This window comes from Trachurus trachurus (genome assembly GCF_905171665.1).
Source record: "Trachurus trachurus genome assembly, chromosome: 8".
Classification (NCBI taxonomy): Eukaryota; Metazoa; Chordata; class Actinopteri; order Carangiformes; family Carangidae; genus Trachurus; species Trachurus trachurus.
Window position 1 is genome coordinate 30,251,193 of NC_139905.1, and position 23,526 is coordinate 30,274,718.

At 43.8% G+C, this 23,526-nt stretch overlaps 2 protein-coding genes across 3 annotated transcripts in view; one reads left to right on the top strand and one right to left on the bottom strand.

Moving 5' to 3' along the window:
• Positions 1–11,031, bottom strand: part of ap2a1 (adaptor related protein complex 2 subunit alpha 1) — a 43,789-nt gene extending 32,758 nt beyond the window's left edge. Inside the window, exons 1-2 of one of the 2 annotated variants that reach the window (XM_083977295.1) lie at positions 9,764–11,031; positions 3,579–3,790 (exon numbers count right to left, since the gene is read on the bottom strand). In XM_083977295.1, coding sequence (XP_083833421.1) covers positions 3,579–3,790; positions 9,764–9,830 — 279 coding nt within the window. In that variant the 5' untranslated portion in view covers positions 9,831–11,031. The remainder of the gene's footprint in view (positions 1–3,578; positions 3,791–9,763) is intronic. The other variant, XM_083977294.1, reaches the window with a different exon arrangement.
• Positions 11,032–13,928: 2,897 nt separating this feature from the next.
• prmt1 (protein arginine methyltransferase 1) lies at positions 13,929–23,120 on the top strand. Its single transcript, XM_083978168.1, has 10 exons — positions 13,929–14,004; positions 15,547–15,642; positions 15,751–15,906; positions 16,003–16,066; positions 16,173–16,315; positions 19,576–19,663; positions 19,758–19,873; positions 19,968–20,118; positions 21,402–21,523; positions 21,609–23,120. The coding sequence occupies exons 1-10, from the start codon at positions 13,978–13,980 to the stop codon at positions 21,690–21,692; spliced, it is 1,047 nt and encodes a 348-aa protein (XP_083834294.1). The 5' UTR covers positions 13,929–13,977; the 3' UTR covers positions 21,693–23,120.
• Positions 23,121–23,526: the final 406 nt, after the last annotated feature.

Sequence of the window (23,526 nt, forward strand, 5' to 3'; positions counted from 1 at the left end):
AATTTAACGAATAACGAACATTTTTGGAAAGTGCCGGCATTTAGGAATATTTGCGATTAATTAATTAACTGTGGCATTTAATACCACGGTTAATTGTGAAAACAAGTAATCGTGACATCCCTACTGTACATGCTTTGTTTGTAGTATATGGTGTGTGCTTAGTATAGAAACATAACAGCAGCACATTGCTTCATTTTTGATTTGTTTATTTTAATTGAGCCTATTTTACTTAACCATTATTATTTATTCATTTATTTATCTCTCTCTTACTCAAGGCAGTGTGTGTGCGGTTGGGTGGGGATGGGTTTAAATAAGAAAAAACACAATGTATGTTGAGTGAATTGATCTGCACTGTTTTTTCTTTATTTTTCCATAAAAACATTTTTTTTAAAAGGAAAGAAAAGAAAAAAGAAACCAGTCAAGAGTCTGTGCTTCCAGTCCCACGGTTCATAATAACGTGTGTGTACAGTCACGAGCCGTCGGGTCAAGCCAATTAAGTCTGATCCGACAGTCCAGTAAACACATCCTCTCTTCATGAAGATCCAATATTCAGCTGTGAGTGGAGCTCCGTTCAGCTGTATTTACACTGACGGCTTCACTCACACTTGTATGAACAGGATCACTACATCCACTCCAGCCTCTCTACATGATGCACCTGTGCTGACTGTATAGTATGAGGCTGATTCCACTCTGACCAGCAGGTGGCACCAGATCTTCACTGCAGTCACCCCCCCCCCCCCCCCCCCCCCCCCCCACTCCCACCCCCACTTATGGGGGAAAGGTCAGGAGCCAGAGGTTAGGGTTAAGGCAAACTATTCCGCAAATGACCGTGTGGCTGCAAGGTTTTGGTTACAACCAGGCGGCAGCAGCAGCAGCAGCAGCAGCAGCAGCAGCAGCAGCAGCAGCAGCAGCAGCAGCAGCAGCAGCAGCACACCAGACTTGACTCATTTAATCAACTGATCTCAGTCTGCAGACAGCTGATTGGTCAAACTGTCTTCTCTTGATTGGTTCAAACAAAAAGCCACACAGCCCTTTGTGGAATAGTTTGGACATGCCTGGGTTAAGAGTTTCCAGTTAGGGGTCAGCCATCTGGAGTTAGATAAGAGTTATGGTTTAAAGGGATAGTTCAACATTTTGGCAAATTCACCTTTTGCCGTAATCCCTATAGTCACAGGGGTATAGTCATAGTCATAATTATGTAACATTACGACACATGAAGCAAATACTTGGAACTACTTGAGCTTTTGAAATCACTCCGCCCAGCAGCCGTGTCTGGAATGTAGTTCCGGCTACGCATTTGTCTTGAAAACAACTCTGTCTCTTAATGTTACATTATTATCTCATAGTGTGGTGAATGTCCATGAGAGTGTTTTGTTGGAGTGTGTATTTGATGAGTTTGATGAGGGACAGAGGACTTGTACCGTTCACCTCCATTGTGTTCCCTGAGCAGCTCACGTCTCTGCCCCGCTGATCTAAAAAAAACATGCACCGATAATCAAAGGTAATGAACCTACTGCTATGACTATAGGGATTAAGGCGGGAGGAGAATTTGCCAAAATGTTGAACTCTATCCCTTTAAGGGTTTGGCGTTAGAGGGTAGGAGTTCCTAAGCCTGCTTCAAAGCAGTGACCATGACTGAATCCAGTCGGTGTTTTTAATGGATGGATCCCATACAGTTGGTTGACACTCTCCAGATAGCGCCCAGTCGCCCACACACTTGGGGCGTGCAGGATCGATCCATTAAAAACACAGACTAGACACAGTCATGGTCTCCCCCCCACCCCCCGGTTGAGAACCATTGCTCTAGAGGAACTGTTCTCTGGGCGACTTCTGCTGGTGCAGCAGTCAGCTCTCAGATCCTGACTCAACATTATTCTGCTGACTCGACATTTCCTGTTCCTGAGAAAAAACGGTCCATGAGACAGATTCAGGAAGCGGCTACATAGCTGAGGTAGTTCTGCTTTAACATCTCCAGCAGTTAAACCGTGTGTCCATCCTATACATTATAGAAGGAGGACACTGTCATGTCAGTGTTATTAAACTCCTGTCAAAAGCATCATGGTGGTAGTTGGATGACCTGCGGGAAACAGGTGGACCAATAATATATTTTATATGCAAAGTTGGTGATCATCACAAATTATCTTAAATTACTTTAAATCAGTCATGATTCACTGAGGAGAAAATCTGTACCAGTTACCACATTTTTCACATGATTTGTTGGAGGGATGCATCATGAACCAGATGTTAGTGCTGGTCTGGTTCAAGATCTGGATCCACAAAGTTTTATCAATATCCTCAACAGTGGTAGATACCAATGTTTGGATTTTGATGTGTAAAATCAGACACATTTCAGGTGTCAAGATCAATGCGTGTGAACGGTCTGTTGCAGATCCAGATCATATTGTGGATCTGACAGATGACTGATTGCAGTGATTATCTGGCCATGGTAGAGGGCAATCCTCTGGTTGTGATCATTCTTATTTCAAAAAGACAGACAGTTTATCACAGTTGACTTAATTATGGACTGCACAGTGTCTTCATATCTTCCCCTCCACAAACTGCAGTTCATCATTCCAGGTGTGTGATTGGCTACTGTACTGACTCAAAGCTTTAGTTAGTGAATCTGACTGTGAAGTTTGGACCTGAATCCCAGTCTGGATCAGGTAGGGCACCAGAGTACTGTATGGACTAGAGACCAACAGCGTCTCGTAGCCAGGTGGTCAGTGTGCAGCGAATGACACACAGGTCATTGATTTCTAGCTGTGTCAACACTGAGTCAGAAAGCCTTAGATCTCATGTGGATCAACAGAGGCTCTGTCTAAAGTCCTGATTCGGATTCTTCAGCCCCTCACACATCAACTCCAATAGGTTTCATCTACTTGTTAGAATAATGGCTTCAAGCAGCGTCTCTTTTCCACAATTATTCTGTTCAAACCTGTGAGATTTCACTTGGAAAGGTTATGGAGCTGAAGCAGAACACTGGTCAGACTGGGGGTGACAAATAATTATGATTAATGATGTCATTGTCTTTTTCTGATCATTTTATGCCACAATTATAGTATAGGCCTAAACAAAGTTTAACAATACACTTTATGTATGAAGAAGAGCCATTTATCAACATTACAATTTGGAACATATGAATAAAAAATCACATTTAGGTTCCTTTAGGCTTTGCAACTAAATCATTGATGCTTATGTCAATAGATGCTTATTGAAATGCTGTCATCACATATCAAAAAATATGCCTCTAGATAAACAGTTTGTGGTGTTAAATCTCCACTCATGTACCTTTGCAGAAGAAGGGGGCGCAACGTGATGATGTCATTAAAAGAGGACCGGTGGAAAACCATGAGGAAATAGTGATGTAAATATGATGTCCAGCTGTTTTTATACAGATGAATGGAAACAATAGGAATATTTGATGTAATAATTGTGACAGACCTATTTGTAGGTTCTTTTTTTAAATATAAAGTCTATATACACTCAAGTCACTCAAATGTGTTGGATTAAAGTGGAGCAGGATAAACTCAGGCGCGGCTACAAACTCCATTAATCAGAGAGGTGTAAACGGGACTTACGATCTGTTTCTCTGTGTACTTGTTGGAGCTCAGCAGGTTGACCGCCTCCATGTGTCCGAAGTCGATGTCATGGCCGAGCAGGAAGATGAAGAGCAGCTTGCAGACGTACTTCTTCTTGCTGTAGCCGTCCAGAGCCTTGTCTCCTTTAAACTTGGAGCGGATGTTGGCCAGCTCTTTGTTGATCCGTTTGATCTCAGCTTCCTTGCTCTTACCTGCAGAAAGGGGAAGAAAGGGAAGCAGTTCAGTGTCAGCATTAGAAACATGGACAGGTTGTTGGACCTAAAGACTAGATACGCCCATGGCTGAAACCAAAACCTGTCTTCACTGAGCTCCAGAGCCAACAAATGTGCTCCCACATCTTTTCCTTGGCTTCACTAACTACTGAGCAGCAACAGGCAGTGGACAAAGAAAACAAGCTTCCAGTGCCAGAACAGTGATTCAGTAATGGAAGGGTGGTGGCGCTTTCACTCAGGGGAGAAGCAGCTCCGAACAGTGTGAAGTGTGGGTTAATGTTAGAGCCACGCTGTCCTGTGATTAAAGCACGTCAGCTGCCTCACTATTTAAACTGAAAACCCTCATTTGTGCTTCTATCCACAGCAGCAACATGATGCTCTTTACAGCAACAAGCTCCAAACACTCACTTTGCTATCTGGATCTGTGATTAGAACATCATGGAAAAGTTTGTTTATTTCAGTAGTTCAATTCAAATAGTGAAACTATTATATAGATTGATTACACACAGATTGAAATATTTCATGTCTTTATTTCTTTTAATTGTAATGATTATGGCTTAGATTTAATGAAACCCCAACATTCAGTATTTCAAAACATTAGAATGTAGTGAAAAAGTTCACTATAGTAACCAAATGGTGTCACACTCTAATCAGCTGATGAACTCCAAACACCTGTAAAGGTTTCCTCAGCCTTTAAATAAATAGTAAAAAAAAAAAAATTGTCTGGTTCAGAAGCTCCACTATCATGGAGAAGACTGTGACCTCCGTCAGATTCTAATTAACTGAAATGCGCCAGTATGATTGTAGTGTTTGAGGCAAGAGAGCAACGACAGCTGTGATCTGACTGCATTGACTGACAGCAATCAACATCTGACCAATCACTGCTGCAGGCGAAGATACATCACCAATCAGGAGCAACAGAGATGGATGGGGGGGGGGGGGTTAAAACAGGAAGAAATAATAAAAAAAAAAGTTGTTGAAATAAAAATGTAAACTTTTGTCCACTTAAAAAAACTTGGGAAAATGTTAATTTCACTTGAAATTAAAAAATATATATATATCTGCTTAGGACCCAATTTGGCCCTGTCACTGTGTATCTCTGCATTTGGACCTTGACCTGGCCCTCTAATCTGTATCAATACATGTAGGCTGTACTTCATTACAGACTACTGCCAGATGGGCAGCCATTTGAATCAGGCTAACAACTGGAAGTCCACTCCTGTCAGTCAGACAACAGGTTCACACTCACTTCATCTCGTGGACTTCTATGTGAAGAGGCCAGCTCACAGGAGGGTGCACAGCACCTGACAGTCATGCTCCACCTGTACAGGTGTGTGTCTGGTTTTTCCTAATGAAAGGGAACTGCAGTCTGCCTCCAACAGTGAGTCAGTCCCCATAGACTCCCATGTTAAAAAGTGCAACTTTACTGCAGCAATAAACATGTTTACAGCCTGCTAATAGCTGATTCCCTCCTTTATAACAATCTCATTAAGGCTTAGAATGATGCATTATTGTGGATGTGGCCTCTTTGAGCAACAGGTGTGTGTGAGCAAACTGACATGCATTATTAAAGTATTGGCTCTATACAAGCCCCACCTCTTTGCCCATTTTTTGGATGAGCAGAGAGTTTGGTTGAGTCAGACGCTGCCAGGATGGCGTCAGTAGAGCAGCACGGTCTGAGCTTCAAATCTGCTCTTCATAAACTGTCAGAAGCAAAGTCTGCCTTTATTGATGATGGAAAACCATACTCTTGCTTTGATGTCAAGAATGTCATTTCTTTTCTATCAGTGGAGCAGCCTGGTTGGGGAATGGTCCAAAGTCCACAGTTCAGCTGGGACATGTGTTGTGTTTTCACCTCTGTCTGTGTCTCTCCCTGCTCACAGCTCTGCGGTGAATTAAGATTAAAAAAAAAAAATTAAAAAGCATCAGTGTCGATGCAATGGTGTGCCATCATTAAAGGGATGGTTCAACATTTTGGCAAATTGGCCCATTGCCATAATCCCTATAGTTTTAGGAGTAGGTTCGTTACCTTTACTTGTCGGTGCAAGCTATTTTTAGAACGGCGGAGCAGAGCCGCGAGCTGCTCAGAGCTACACTACGGAGGCTCATGATATTTTTCTTGGTTTCCCTCATCAAAATCATCAAATACACAATCCAACAACTCCACAACGCTCTGGTGGACAAGTTGTGACCTGCACATTCACCACGCTATGAGATAATAACAGAACTTTACGAGACGGAGTTGTTTTCGAGGCAAATTCAGAGACTTCTTGATGAAAAACTGCCCTCGGCGGTAACGCGCATCAGCGGTTTTGCACGAATTTACCTCGAAAACAACTCTGTCTCGTAACGTTCCGTTATTATCTCATAGCGTGGTGAATGTGCAGGTCACAACTTGAGTTGTTGGATTGTGTATTTGATGAGTTTGATGAGGGAAACCAAGAAATCCCATTAGCCTCCGTAGCGTAGCTCTGAGCAAGCTTGCGGCTCTGCTCCGCCGTTCTAAAAAATAGCTTGCAGGTAACAAACCTACTCTTGAGACTATAGTGACTATGGCTATGGACCAATTTGCCAAAATGTTGAACTATCCCTTGAACAAACCAATTCAGGAGGACAGTGAGAAGGTGTGTTCACATCACATCACTCACTTCCTACTGGCATTAGGCGAGTTCCTTTCCACACACAACGTTGTTGTCCAATAATAACAGCAAGAATCAGTCTAGAGAGGACAAACCCATTCTCAGACGAGCAGTGGAGAGGCTCTTGGCTGCAGCTGCTTCCATGTTTGAATTTCAATACAAATCCAGTGACCTGACACAGTTTGTTCTGCGAGCAGATGCAACCTGACAGAGTATAGAGGAGCGACCCTGTGGTGCAGTTCCAAACACATCCATCCCAGTGGGCGGCAGCAGCATGTCCCGCTGAGACGTCTCCCTCTCACATAATCTGACTAGTATCTCCACTTTACTTCTCAGCTTCAGTCCTTTAACTAGACAGTCTTTTAGTTTTCATTGCTGCCACTGTAACACGACTCCATGGATGGCTTTTAATTTGAAACTTCTTATAGAGGAAGTGGCGACACAATGACGACACCAGGCCAAGAAGAGAGAGAGGCAGGTTCAATGAGAATTCAGTTTAGATTTGATAATATACTGGAAACCTTGAGAATGCTGTTTGTTTTATCCGTCGGTGTGTTTTCTGTACACACACACACACAGAACTGGAATGAAGGAGCAGCCTTCAGGACGCCAATGATTTAAAAAAAACAACACTTTCATTGGAGGACATGTTAGATTGTGTATCAACGTAGCCACAACACTGACTGAAGTGATCCCTCCAGTACAATAAAAGGTAAAAGATCAGCTGATACTGGTCTGGGCTGAACCCTGAGATCATGACCACACCTGCAGTAACAGGAAGTCTGTCTCCAAACACCACACCGTCTACTGCTACAACCTGAGCTAGTCAAGTATCCCTACGCTGTGGCAGATAATGACTGGCTGCATTGTTATGGCTGTTGTCAGTGTAGTAATGTAGCGGGTAGCTTTTAGTCACAGCCGTTTATACATAAACAAGCAGATGAAGGGCTGGGTTCCCACAGCTGGATCCATCCTACATCTGATCCCAGGTCAGAGAAAAAGCTACACTGGCTGCGTCTGACAAGATTTCTCCTTTCTATTTAATGGAGAATGTACATAATGACCGTATATAAACTGTGAAACTACGACTCCAACATCATCATCTGACAATTTCTAGTCTGTCTTCAAGTCATAATGCGGCAGTTAAAAACTAACTACAATGAAGGTGCAGACTTTTGCCACAACTGTTTTTTTTTTACTTCTTCTGGTGATAAGTTCATTAATATCTTTGTTTGATGAAGGAGTTGGATTTACTACTTATGAGATAGAAACAGTGGCCTCTGTTTGCCTGATATTAGAAACAGGCCTTTGTAAACCAGTGCAGGTAACCCCACATTAACATTACTGACCACCCCTCAGGTACTCATTTGAAAACCAGCTTAAATTGAATTGAATTGAATTGAATTGAATTGAATTGAATTAACTTTATTGATCCCCCAAGGAGGGAATTTAGTTTGTCCCAGCACCACACAACAATAAAAGGCAAAAACACAATATAAAAATAGACAGATAAATACTCTAGGCACACACAACATTCATTCATTCATTCATTCATATTCATATGTGAATTGGTAATATATATATTAGTAAATTCACACATAAAAGCTTGACAGGGACAACATCTGCACTGACCTTTTATGCAATTTTTAAACTGCCTCAGCCACCTTAAGGACTATTTTATCTTTTATAATTTTTATATTCTAAGTGCTGCTACAGCTGTCTTGCATTCTTCTATTACTTGTGTGTTTTTTTCCGTTTGTTTTATTTTTTCTCTTTCCTTCTTTTTAGTCTATTTAGTATTGTTTTTCGAAATGTACGGAGCAGCTGACAGATGATTTTCCTTTGGGATTACAAAAGTATCTATCTATCTATCTATCTATCTATCTATCTATCTATCTATCTATCTATACATATTGTGACAGGCAGGAAAGACTCCTCTAATGACTGAATCATGTCAGGTTCAGTGGTTCAGATCTCAAGATAGTATTGTCAATGATTTAGTTAACATCATCTTAATAAATCTGAACCTCCACCTCATTCTACAGCAGTCAGGTCTGGCTATTATCACAGTGTCAATAGGAAATCTCTTTACAATCTTGCAAGAGAGAAATTAAATTCTTACATAACATCTATTCTACAACTTCTCCTTGATAGAAAATTCACACGTAGTGTTTATCTCAGTGAAGGTCAAACATCCAGGAAGAAGTGACAGTGGCAAACACACACACACACACACATGTAAGTCAAGGGGAAGTTTAGACAGCGGTGAACGGATCCAACCTGCAGGTGCCAGTAAGGCGATAACGGCAGGAGCTGTTCAGTCAGTCACAATGAAACCAAGAACATCACAGATTAGAGCGAGGGGTGGCCATCGCAGCCTGTCACCTATCACCTAATGCAAACCCCATCAGTAACCATTTACCTAGTTTAAACACACCACGGCCCAATCATTTCAAACTAGATGGCAGTGTTCTGCAGAGTCACTGCCCCTCATACTATGACAAAAAAAAACTAGACACAACTGGAATAAAATCACATCACAGAGGGAAAACACTGCCAGGATGGAGAAAGTAAATATATTAAAAGAGAGATTAGGAACATTTTTATACAACAGACTGTTTTTGAATGGACATCTTACACTATTTAACCATTATTTAGCCTATATTAAGATGTTCTGTTCGTGTAACATTGGTCAGTGGATTGTGGCAGGGGTCCAGTTTGACATCGGGAAGGGGGGGGGGGGGGGGGGGGGGGGGGGTGTATCCTGGTTTTATTCTGCTGACAGAGCGCCGCCTTCGGACTTGTGACGGTGTGCCCTGTCATACCGTCACTTCACACGGATCTAACACCGTCTCTCTGCTGCTGAAGCGAACCCCCCCTGTTCCTCAGATCGACATCTGGATCTCCTAATGTCATACAGATGTTTGTGATCTCAGTCTGACCTAAGCCACAGCCGCCACCACCACCACCACCACCACCATCACCCCCCCTCCTCCTCTTCTGACGGGGATCGTTTTCTGCGTCTGACCATCAGATCATCGGTTCTGCTGCAGCAGCAAGTCAAGTGGTGGTAAACCAGGAGAGGGTGGGGGGGTGACACACTGATTGTGTTAATTGTGACATAATGGGGTAGGGGGAAAAAAATAAAATAGCGGATGGAAGAAAAATATAGAGCCCAGCCAGCAGCACCCTCGCCCCCCCCCACCCTCCTGATTTCACTACAAGCGTGTAAAACGGCACAGTGTCACCTGATACGTCCGCCGTTAAATGGCACAAATTAGGAATTTATAATGAAAAAGTCAATGTCACTTACAGTTTCTGATGTCCGAAATGAACACTGCTAATCCTCGCATTCCATCTCCTTTCGACACAGCCGGCATGTTTGCAGGTTTATGTCCTCACTCCGGCCTTTATCCGTAGAAACAACCTGGCGCTGGTCAGCCCGTTCACACTGGACTGGAGCGGAAGATGGCCAACTTGACGTTTGGTACGAGTTAGCTACACCTCGCAGGTCCACCGGTCGTTAGCTACAACTTTACGTGCGGCGGTGACCTACCGGGCGGACTTGTGTCGCTTGTTTTGTGGGTGGCTAGCTCGGATAGCATGTGCTAGATTAGCTGGATGACGGTGGATCAGCCAGCAGCGGGATAAGTTAACGTTATCCCTGTTAACTGGCTCGTTTCCGCTGCCTGTGGGCAAGCTAGCGTTATTTCATTCAATCCCTATCTGGCTGGGATACAAGCGACGCGCGCGACAGCTACAAAACCGACCGACTCGAGTCAAAAACAGTCCGCCGTTTGGGTGTATCTCTCCGGTGGACGCAGTCCGGTGTGTTAATAGAAATAACGGCAGAGAATTGAATGTTAACTTGACTCCGAGTCACGCACCGTACGTACAGCTAGCTCGGCAGCTAGCTAGCTAGCTGGCTAGCAGTATCATTCAAATGCTGGAATACATCACCGGTTGACCGGAATCGCTCGGTCTCGGTCTCTCGGCGGAAAGTCGAACGGCCGAGCGGCGGTGTGAAGCGCTAAACCCTGCTCCGGTTATCACGCACTAAACGCGGTAAATAAGATGTCTTGTATAATTGATGTCCGCTCTAATTCTCCAGCCTCCTCTCCGCGGCTCGCATAAGGCTCGTGACAGCACAACCGACCAGCTGCGTGATCGCGCCGTGCAGCCGTGAACGCGCACGCTCGTACCTTCTCGGTCGGAGAGCAGCAGCACGATGCGGATTGGTCCAGGAGACGGCGCCGAGGCTGCAACCGAGCTGTCGGGCCTGACTCACCGCGCTCAGCCGGGACTTAGGCCACCGATGTCCTCGTGCAAGACTGCAGGACAGCGAGGACACACGCGGGCTTAAAGGAGAGGGACACCGCAATAAGACACACTCCGCCGGCGTCGGCTTTAAAACCGAGATTTTTAGCCACTTCCTGTGGACGTGTTGCATCACTACCAGTATTAGACCGCAATCAGGTTCTCACAACACACTCCTAATACAACCTGATCACACACTACACAACCAGGAGGATTACACACACAATAAATTCTACAATCTGGTTCTCACGACATAGGCTACTCTGATCTGACTGTATGCACAAGATCGCACGCAATAAACTACAATCTGGATCACACACAACCTGATCACACTCCACAACCAGGGTCACACACAATAAACTTCAAAATCAGGTTCTCACAACACACTCCTAATACAATTTGATCACACACTTACACAACCAGGATCACACGCAATTAATAAACAATACAATCTGGATCACACAACATAGCCTACCTCCAGTGCCTTGGATCACACACAACTCACTCATGGTACATCTTAGATAATAATAATAATACTTAATTAATTAAATAAAATAGATCACACAACACAATAGATCACACAACACACACCTATGGGTCACTCAGCACACTCAAACTAGATCGGACACACAACACATTGGTGCAACTTATAATAACACACTGCAACCTGATCATACACACAATTCCTATAGCTACAACTTGGATCACACAACACATTCCCAGATCACATACAAACAATGCACTCCTAGTCCTATCACAGTGTGCACAACTCTGACAACGTGGATCACACACTGCACTGGTACAACTTGGATCACACAACACTGTCCAACCTCAGTCACACAACACACTTCTAGTAATATTTCTATTATTCTGAAACATACTATTACTATTAGTATCTTTTTTATTCTATTTTAATTCATCCATTATTTTCTCTATTTTATCCCACTACACCTGCCTATTTTACTTCATTTTACCTAGTGTCTTTCTCGTCTTCTCTTTTTATCTATTTTACCTCATTTGATCTAGTAGGCTATCTCTCTCCTCTTCTCAATTTTATTTATTTTACTTCATTCTATCTAGTGTTTTCCCCACTGCAAATGAGTGAGTATTAGATAGCGTTTGCCCGATAAAATCCAATGTTCTAAAATTAGTGTGTGAATGTGTATGTGTTTGCGAATTTATGTATGTCTCCCTAACATGTGTTCCCTATGTCTCCCAATATGTGTCCCCTATATTGCTTGTTTTTAACATGTGAAGCACTTTGAGCTGCCATGGGCATGAAAAGTGCTATACAAATAAAGCCTGATTGATTGATAGTAAAACCTGCATAGCTGAAAGGGCAAAATCACAGTTTATCAATCACTATATTTATGAAATGAGCCATTCTAATTCTTTATTGACTATTTTGAAGTTTTTAGGATAGCAGTTTCTGAAATTGTTGTTTCTCCTAAAAACTGTGTAACAGCGTACATAATTGAAATTTCATTTTTCTCAAGAAATTTAAGGTTGTTCATAATGTTTTGTAAAAGGATATTGTTAATTAAGTGTAAACATGTAGGCCCTACTTCTTTTCACTAAAACAAATGGAATTAGTTCTCATTATTAGGTTATTATGCTGTTATTTTACTGGTTCGGCCCACAAATTGTACTGTATGTGGTCCCTGAACTAATTGTTTGACATCTCTGATACACAAACTTCAACCTTCAATACTATTCTCAAAATGAACACCACCCGGTCATACACATACTAAATCAAGTCCTTCTGTAACTGCTGTTCATTGAGGATGGCACTCCAAAGCTCCACAGTTCGTGGCAGATATGCCACAGTAGGCCTATGTCCTGTAGCCTATCTTTTCCTCCCTGTAGAGAATAGTAGGCCTACACTGTGCAGTTTTTGATTTTGGTCAACTTTCCACGTTTTAACGATTGGGTTGTAGTTTATGTAGGATAAATGTGAAGGTTGGAGGCAGGACACAGTTGTAGGAAAGAGATTACGGATATTCCGTGGCCACCTGAATGCAGCACTCGCAGCAGGAAGCCGATCAGGACCATAGACTGATCAAAGACGGTTTATAAACCAAGACCTTTCATGAGAGTCAGCTTCCTGTATGCATGTCACGTGGGCTTCTGCACGGCCACGCCCCTTTAGAGAGACCAGAGGCAGCTTGGAGTGTATTGATTCCTATGGGACAATTTAATGTGAACACCGATTATGGTCGGGCCTTTCTCCCCACGGTCACTGAAGCAAATTTTGGACTCATTTTTCACAAGCCACATCTCTTCTGAACAGTTTGACACCAAAATGGTAATTTTCAGACGGAGAAATCCGGAGAAAATCCACTTTGTTCCAGACCTGTCTCTGTCTCTACGACACACTCTCGCGAGATTTGGCACCGATCTCCTAGGCAACGTCAAACAAACGGCCGCGAACTCCCGTGAAAATGATTTAAATTATTTTTGGCATGCTAAATATTACTGTTAGTAGTGTAAATATTTAATGTTATCATAAGAAAAAATAAATATCTCACTTTCATCTACTTAAAAATTGTATAAATCCACACACACGTTCACAGACGAGGTGGGGTGACGGTTGGCCACGCCCATTTAGAGAGACAGGAAGTGAATACCATTTCATATCATTGGAGCAGCCGCTAATGGAGTATCTTTCCATTTATTGAATATCTTTGGACTGATCAGGACTTGGATCAGTTGGATTTGCGATGCCGTTACAGTTACACGGTTTCTTTCGTAGTTCAATCCAGCCGAATATAATTTAATGACCGAAAGAAAATTACAACCATTAATGTAAAATAGCAGCGCATATATCCCATACAGTCTGATATATCCATAAGGTTTAAAGGGAGAGGTCAAGTGAAGGAAAGAGCTAAAAGATACATGTCCAGAAGTATAGGATTACACAAACACAAAAATATTAACATATTTAGTCAGATGTATCAGAGAAAACAAAACACATTTTTTTCCAAAAGCGTAGTTGTCTTTGTAGTTTAATAAATCGAGTGATTTGAGTACATATTCCAGACATCGAAGGTACATTTTCCGACTCTCTGGAAAAAATTGAACGCGCCAGTGTAATGTGGGCGTGATATGGGCGTGACCATTAGCCGGTCAAATCAGAAATAAAAGCTGCCTGTCGTGGGCGGGACCAGGAAAGACTCCTGGAAGCTCAAGCAAGCCAGGCAGAAGATCGAAATGGCGGCGCCAGCAGAGAGGATGGAGGTAAGGTGTTAGCGTAGGAAATACGACGTATTGTTCTCCTCCGCCTTTGTCTCCGGTATCACGGCTTCACTGCTCCTCGATATTTGTTAATAGGTGTCTGGTAGTCTCAGCGCCTTGGTCTCTGTCATTACATACGCAGCAGGTTTCTAAGTGATGCATCCATTTTAACTTGGCTAACGTGACTCGGTGAAGCCTCTGCCGTTGGCGCCCATTCATTTAGCGGACAGAGCCGGGAGCCCGACCAAACGATTGAACTAGTGTGAATTTGGCAGTCTGGGCTAGCGTCTAACACCGTGACCTAAAGTTAGCCATGTGGGCCGAAAAAACGTCGTTAGCCGGCAGCGTCTCACGAGCCTGTGGGACCGCATGGGGACTAACGTGTTAGCTTCGGAGCTAACTAGCCGGCGGCTCCCCAGGCGTGGATGCTGCTGCCTCATTCTTTGGTTTTCACTCCGGTCACCGGGTACTGTGCTGCGGACACAACACCACACCTGACCCACGGTGGTTTCTCTATCTGACCGAGTTAATTGGCGGCACCGGAGTGAATTCGTCGTAGTTTGTCCCAGTGTGGTTTATGGTTGGCCGACTCAACGTCAATTAGTCTCGCAGCATGTTGACCCGGTTTAGCCGGCAAAGAGCCGTTAGTCGGTTCCGCAGGAACCACAGGTAAGCCAGGTAATACGCAGCCGTTATCTGTACACGTGGGGATTAAAATAAGTTAGTGGTGGAGACGGTGCGGGTTTACACCTGGTTTGTGGCGGTTCTCAAAGAAGGCCAGGACCACAGACATGTGCTCCCATCCTTTGTGCTCGTCCAACTCTGTATACTGGACCCAGAAGTGGTCTGAGGCGGACGGTACCGACCACCGACCTGTCGCGATCACCTCAGAATGCCATTTAACAGCTCCTGTTTTCATAGAGTAGATTTTTCTGTTTTTTTGATATTAGATCTAATAACTGTACACTCTGTACTGTTTCTGGTAAATTAGTTGAATTGGAAAATTGTAGTAAAACAGAATTGTTTTTATTCATTCAGTTGCTGTTGGGTCATTGGATCATATCAGGGATGTAATGTTCCCTCCACTACAGAAAATAACTCCCTCCATAGAAACCCTGCTCACACTGCCGCTCATTATGTATTCATACAGCAGACAGACATCTTTATGAAGAGAGCGTTAACAGCTCTGGTTGTGATCATCTTTATGCACACATTTAGAAGTGAGTTTTAAAAAATATATATTTGAAAACTTGTGAGTGTCCTTGTTTTCCTCAGATCTCCACACTGGAGGTTAGTCTGAGGCTGCGCTAACAACCTTTTTGTAAAGTACATGTTAAAAGGTCTGGAAGGTTCTGTAGGTACTCATCTGGCACAGTAAAGTGGAAACAGTTCAGAAAGTTGAGTTGTTGGGTCTTGTCTGATCCACAATCTGTGGTTACCTAACGGGTTAGTTAAGATGACTGGAATCGGGGACCCTGTGGTTTCAGTTTGTTTCAGCAGGTAAAACCCAGGGCCACTAACTAACGGTGTGTGTCTTCTGTTGAGGTTTCTCAGGGGGAGAGCTCAGCCAAGCCTGCAGCTGAGGATATGACGTCAAAGGACTACTACTTTGATTCCTACGCCCACTTTGGCATCCACGAGGTAATTTGTTCTCAGCCACAGAAACTGCTGTGCTTTCACATTTCAAGCTACACAAAAGTCTGAAGTTTTAATCCCTAACCCCTCACATTGTTCTCTTTGCCGCCGTAGGAGATGCTGAAAGACGAGGTGCGCACCCTGACCTACCGAAACTCCATGTTCCACAACAAGCACCTGTTCAAGGACAAGGTGGTGCTGGATGTGGGCAGCGGGACGGGCATCCTCTGCATGTTTGCTGCTAAAGCCGGGGCCAAGAAGGTTATTGGGGTACGTGTCGAATCCGTCCGACCGGCAGTAATGGTTTTTATTACATCAGCAGCGTCAAGAGTGACCTCACCGTTTGCCTTTTTTTTGTTTAAACAGATCGAGTGCAGCAGCATCTCAGACTACGCTGTAAAGATCGTCAAGGCCAACAAGATGGATGACGGTGGGTGAACGACCTTGTTCCTTAGTAACGCACACACACTGGGTGGGTTGGAGGTGAGTGTTGAGATGTGGCTGAACTGACCTCTGACCTGCTCTTCTGTCTCCAGTGGTGACCATTATCAAGGGGAAGGTGGAGGAGGTGGACCTGCCGGTGGAAGGAGTCGACATCATCATATCGGAGTGGATGGGTTACTGCCTCTTCTACGAGTCCATGCTCAACACAGTCATCTACGCCAGGGACAAATGGCTGGTACGTTTCTTTTACTCTTGTAGGTGGAGTCTGAAGCGTCTTAAACACCTGGGGCCGTATTAATCAAGCTTGTTAGAAATATTCCCAACAACAAAATTATTCGCAGAAAGCTGCACAAAAGTTAGTTATCAAGCATCTTACTTGCACTTTTAGCCAAGTGTAGTACTGAATCTTGTGCCATAAACAGAATTTTAGATGTCTAGGGCTGCAACTTGCCATTTTCATTATTGATTAATCTGTTGATTATTTAAACGATTAATCGATTAGTTGTTTGGTCAATTAAATGTTGTAATTAAATGACGTCCTCAAATGTCTTGTTTTGTCCACAAACCAAAGAGACTCAGTTTGTTGTCATAAAGGAACAAAGAAACCAGAAATATTCACATTTAAGAAGCTGAAATCAGAGAATTTGAACTTTCTTCCCCATGAAACTCAAACCGATTATTCAATTATCAAAATAGTTGACGATTAATTTGTATCGATTATTGTTTGATTAATTCATTGTTGCAGCTGTAATGATGTCACTTCAAAGTCCATAGGAATGAACGATGACTGAATGGAATCCTGACCTAAGAATATAGAAATGTATCTCAGAAATTTCTCAGTGAATAGTTAAATGCCTGTTGGAGTGTATATCCAACCGTATTTTGACAATAACCTACAAAATAATACTAAATCTATACATTGGGAACGAATCAAAAATAAATGTTCCTAAACTTTCCAGTTCAATAATTCAGCGTTACACTGTTGGTGAGATGACGGCCCGTATTAAATCATGACATGGATGATACCCGCTCTATCCAGATATCGTTTGATCAACTACAAAGCCACAACGTCCTTCCTTTTGCTCACGTCTCTCTCCTCAGTGTCGTCTCTTACTGGCAACTCCTCAACCACTTAGGAGGTCTCTTCAATATCTGGGGGAGTAGGAGTGATTCTTAGACGAGACGGTTAATAAATAGATTTTAGTCTTAATTTTGATTTTAGGACTAAACTCCACAGATTCTCAGCACTTAAGACTAAAACAGCGCTCTGAGAAGAAGAAGGAAAATACTTTATTCGTCTCCTGGAGGGAAATTCAAATCGTCAGCAGCTTACATAACCTAAAAGATTATTAAAGAAGACACTTGATAAATACGGCCCCTGATCTTCAGGTTGACTTTTGACTTGACTTTTTTTGTGTGAGGTGCTTGGCTGGTTGGCGTATTACCTACAGCAGATGAGATAGGTCAGCTCTACTTTAGAAAAGCAGCAGGAGGTGGTGACACGACACACTCCAAGTGCCAGCGGAGGGAAATAAATGAGCCACTTAAGAAAAGCTTGTTCCAAAGTAAAGGTGTATGCCGCTTTTAACTTAAAGACATATTACTATCTTGATCTATGTGACTGTTCAACAACCTGAATCAATTTAATACTTAATCCAGTACCAAGACGGAGGGCAATGATGTGTTTTTTTTAGAAAACTATTCTGACATAATGGGGAACCCTTCATCAAGTGGTCACAGTGCATCATACTCATCCACATTCACCCAGCACAGTATTGTCTCCACAGCAGAGGTTGCGCTAGACTTTTTCGTCGCCGGTCATTTTGACTGACGGGGTCATAAAAATTCCGTCATAATCTATTTTTACCGGTCACTTTAATTTTTTAAAAATGATAATAATGCCATATAGCATTTGGCATTTGGCAATTTTAATTCATGTTTAATTCATATCAAGTCCAAACAAATTGAACAGAGAATGCTCCGGAGCAGAGTCGGCGTCAGAGCACATCTAACCGTGGGTCAGTCAGTGAATGCGGGGGTCACTTTCTGCCACTCAACATCTAAATACAACGTTAGATGACATCAGTTTTCTGTCAACAATCAACATGCTAACCCATGTGTTATACCAAAACATCCAAAGGAGCACGTTTTCACATAGGCACCGCATAGTGCACTGGCGTTAGCTCTCTCTCTCTCTCTCTCTCTGCCTCTCATTTCTCTTTTACGCACGCACGCAGCCATTGCGCATCACTGAAGCTATAGACCACACAGCCAGATGCAGCACAAATTCAGACAGGACAAGACCCACTCAGCTTTAAGTGTTATAAACAATGCCACGGCGGGCAAAATACATTAAAAGAAGGCTTAACGTTACCTTTGGAAGAGTTGTATGTGGCGAGTGTGTGAAACGGTGATGTCCTAACGTTACCCCCACCGCTCTACCTGTACCGAGACACACCGCTGTGTAGCTACAGCTACGTAACTTAACAGCTGACTACTGTCGGTCCCTCGGACACTGCAGCTGAATCTCGCCCGTTAAATCATTATCGACGGTCATATTTGCACTGACACGACTCCCATCAACATTTAATCCACTTGAAGGAGTTTGAATACTGCGGGGAAGCTTTCTGTCTTCTTCTCTGTTGTTAGTGTTTCTGTGTGGCAACGCTACAGCGCCACACACAGGCCTAGAGGATGTACTACAGCGTTTTCTACTGAGCGCACCAGCCAGCTGTGAGGTTTTTTTTTTTTTTTATCTAATTCTCACCGTAGTGACTTTGTGACATTGTATATGTTTTATATCGTTATCCACCGCTCCATTTATTGATTATCCGCCGGCTTCATTGTAAACAAATGCACATGGCCAGACAGCCATGGCTGTGAATTGCAATCTGTCAAAATGACGGATGGCCTCAAAATCTTTCCGTCACCGTTTTAAAAAAACGGTCAATGACGGAAAATATCCGGTTAACGCGACCCCTGCTCCACAGCCAGGTTAGTGCTACCCAGAGTAGAACTAGTGTCTCGTCAGGGTGAGACAGTCGACCTGACGGCCCTGCTACCATGTTAGAAACCAACTTGGGCAGTGAGTTCCATGAACAAGCTTACACTAAAATCATGTGTCCTGATAACATACACAGTGTTCCTATGCAAGTATGGCATTTGATTTTATACATTTCCAGGTCTGGAAAAGTATGGAAATGTATTTATCTTAATACTTATCTGGGTTTGGTCTTATGTGAAGTTATTTGGGTTAATTATTTAGTATGCGCTATTGTACCTAGCTACATCTCCTGAAAATAATTTGGTGACATAATGGCATACAAATTCAGAATAATCCAAACAAATGATTAATTGCATAATTTATTTACACATCTATTTACTCATAATTTTTTTGTTTTTTGGGAGTCTGGAAAAAGTATGGAATTTTTTTAATTTCAAATGTGTAGGAAATGTAGATAGTGCTCTGAGTCTTTCCCTCTCATCCTCTGACAGAAACCAGACGGGCTCATTTTCCCCGACAGGGCCACCCTCTACGTCACTGCTATCGAAGACAGGCAGTACAAGGACTACAAAATCCACTGTGAGTAGTCTGAGAGGGCCGTCCTCTGTGGTTGGAATGACAGTTGAATGAATAAAGGCTGAATTCCAGTTAACTGAACGTGTGTGTCCTTTAGGGTGGGAGAACGTGTACGGGTTCGATATGTCTTGCATCAAGGAGGTGGCGATAAAGGAACCCCTGGTTGATGTGGTGGACCCCAAGCAGCTGGTCAGCAGTGCATGTCTCATCAAGGTAGGACAGACCCACTGGTCCGCTGCTGTGTTTCACTGTGTCCTCTGCTGCAGAGGAGTGGATTCTACCCATGTCTTTGTTTTCTGTCTTCCAGGAGGTGGACATCTACACAGTGAAGGCAGAGGACCTGACCTTCACCTCCCCGTTCTGCCTGCAGGTGAAGAGGAACGACTACATCCACGCCCTGGTCACCTACTTCAACATCGAGTTCACCCGCTGTCACAAGAGGACCGGCTTCTCCACCAGTCAGTACCTCACACACACACACACACCCCTCTGTAGTAGGACAGTAGAAAACATAGGTTAGAAAAGATTCTCAGCTTTCCTGCTCCAGTGACTCATTGGTGTTTTGAACCTCTGACCACTAGATGGCAGCGTTGTGATTGAGCTCCAGCTCCACAGCACGAACAAGCAGGAGTCGTGATGGTTATGAAAGTCTGAGAGAAAAGGCACTGCAGTACTTTACAAGTGGATTCCTTTCAGTTCACTCACTGAAGCTGCCACTGGCTCAGGACCTGAGAACAACTCTGAGATTAGAAATGAACCGTGTTGATTGACAGTTCCTCCCAGGTAGACTGACCCAAGTAGAAACCGATTCCCTTCACCTGAGCAGGAGTCAATCTGACACTAGGAACTCAAGGTCCTGTATCTGAGGCATTCAGGGGACATAAGTAAATTGTAGCCAGTGTTGGCCATGTTGCTTTTGAAAAGTAATTGGTTAAAAGAGCTAGTTACTTCCCCAAAAAGTAATGTGGTTAATAATTTAATTACTACCAGGTAACTAATTACCAGGAAAAGTATTGGTATTTGTGTTACTTTGCTTAAATAGCTCCGGGTAAACAGCTTTTTCCCCACTAGTTGATGGTGGGTGTGGGAGGGGGGGTGTATAACGTACACGTAATGTGTGTATTTTGTGACGGGACTTCTTGAGTCAATTAACGGTGCATTTTGTTGTCGGTATCGGTAACGGCGTTATAACAGGTGAAACGGTAGCCTAACTAATTACTGAAAAAGGTAGCACCATTGATAACGCCATTATTCCATCACTGATTGTAGCAGATGTAACAAAGTTGCATTACTCACTGCATCTCCACCACTGTTAATACTAGAACTGAATCCTAATTTGTTTTTTTTGTGGTAGTTGTTCAGTAGTTTTCTGGGCAAATTGAATCGTAGGCAACTGGACTTGTATTTGTATGGGAAGGTATCCAGTTGCCTACGATTCAATTTGTCCAGAAAAGAACAATGACCTGGATGAATGAGATATCCATAGACTTAGGATCAAGGCTATGCTAAGATCTTTGTTCAGTCTATCTAAGAAAGCTTTTGAAATAGAAAGTACAGAGTTTTTATTCAAAAGTGCTTGCGAGAAGAATCAATTAGATCCAGTATTATCAGGGGACAGGTCATAGTCTGTCTCTCCTCATACCTTCACTTCAGTAGTTTGTCATCCGAGCAGTTGTGCAGAAACGGCCTGTACTGATGTAGACTCTTGCCCCCCCCCCCCCCCCCCCCCCCCCCCCCTCAGGCCCAGAGTCCCCCTACACCCACTGGAAGCAGACCGTGTTCTACCTGGACGATTACCTGACTGTGAAGACTGGAGAGGAGATCTTCGGCACCATCAGCATGAAGCCAAACGTCAAGAACAACGTAAGTTTTGAGGACGTTTTGAGAGTCTCGTTGACATGTGTTCTGCTGCTGCTCCTGACCTGACCCGACTGTGTTGGTTTTGCAGAGGGACCTGGACTTCACCGTAGACATCGACTTCAAGGGCCAGCTGTGCGAGGTGTCCAAGACGTCGGAGTACAGGATGCGTTAGTGTCTCCTCCCTGTTTAGTGTGTCTAGTAGAGGACAGGTGACGTGTGACTGGGAGTCTGTTCTGTTATAGTTTGACGCTCCCCTGCAGCAACATTTTAAAGACTGTCGTTATATATTTTTTTGTTGTTTTCTGTTTCTTTTCTTGTTCAACAGTAACAGTATTTAAAAGTTTTCACCTTTTTCTGGGGGGGGTCAAAGTGCGTTGCCGTAGTGATTTCATTGTGCAGTAGTCACTCAACAGAAGAAAAAAAACGTGTTTGACCTGTGCCTGGCGTTAGTGTCCAACATCTTCCTGGGGTTTCTCCTCCCATCCTCCTGCATGTGTGAGATCCATTCAGACACGAGCTCACGTGTCGGTGTGTGATGTTACTGTCCAGTCACTTTGACCCTCAGTGTGCCCCCCCCACCACCACCCCCACGGGGCCCAGCCTCCAGTCTATTTGTGTTAATACAAACTGTATGTAAGTGACAGCAGACACCTTCAGCCCTGTTCAGACCAAAAATAGCCATGTATTATTAAAAAATAATGTAAGACAGGGTCTGTGTCGGTGTGACTGTGACGCCCCAGGTTCCAGAGCACAGACCAGGATGTGAGACCAGAACCACATCCTGGTCTCACCCTCCCCCCCCCAGAGTGTGTTTATTCATTTAACCAGCACAGTGTTGCTAAAGGATAAAGCCGCGTTAACTGGCAGCAGTCAGATCCAGAACATAGACCAAAGGTCGACAGCATCGATCCTAATTGACTTCTAGACTTTTTAACGGGTCCTCGGCCCATCAGGGGCCCCCGAGACCACGACGCGGGACCGAGGGGAGCTGCAGGACCTCGGCCCGGCTCCGGTCTGCACCGCACACCGACGCTCGGGTCGACAACCTGCAGCACAGACCCATCAGAGCTCCTCGGTTCCCTGTGCGCCGTGCATTGTGGGAGAATTGCGAGTCAACGGCACAGTCGGCGTACCCGCCCTGGCTGCTGTGAGTAAAGTCCACGTTGTCCCGACAACACTCGCGCGCTCACACCCAGGATGTAGGATGCATCTAGGACACGGCACTCCTGACCCGTAACCTGAAAAGGGGGGGCTGCTGCAGACCTGCACCTCTTTGTTGGGGCTTCATTATGTGTAACAGCTGGACCGCAGCATCCGTACCATACCAGCTTCCTTCCTCATTCGGCTTCAATCAGACCACACACCTGAATATGAAAACTGTACCTTACTGCTGGACCTGAACAGAGGGGGGGCCGGGGGGGCCAGGTCCTGAGGCCTGGTTCCAGCCGGCACCACATCTGTCAGCTGTCCTGGAGCCTGTGTGTGTGCTCTGCAGAGAGCTCTGATTGAACACTTGATTTTTTTTTTTTTTTGTATTTTATTTTGTTGTCTGCTGCTTTTTTTTTCTTTTGTTTTTGTTTTTTAAGAAAAATAAAACCAATAAACTATAAATGTAACTTTCCTTTCATTGGCTGCAGAGCTGTGTGCTTCTACACCTCTCACTGTAACACACTTCATTCAAACAACACACTTCAGAGTTACATGTATGAACCAGGAGAAGACACAGCCTATGTCTGTGACAGTGAACACACCACATGAACTGATGGAAACAGTGTTGATCAGACAGGACTGAAAGACTAGAGGGTTGATCAGCCACAGTTGTTGCAGAGGCAGGTGAACAGAAGAGGCTCAACTCATTCAATAGATTTTAGAATAAACTGCACACATTAGAACAACTGAAGGATCATTCCCTGTCTCATCAGGTCCTGCAGCTGCATCTTCATCAGTCTTTGTCCATGTGACTATTATATATATAGACACAGCAGCAGCACAGAGGTGGTTCAGTG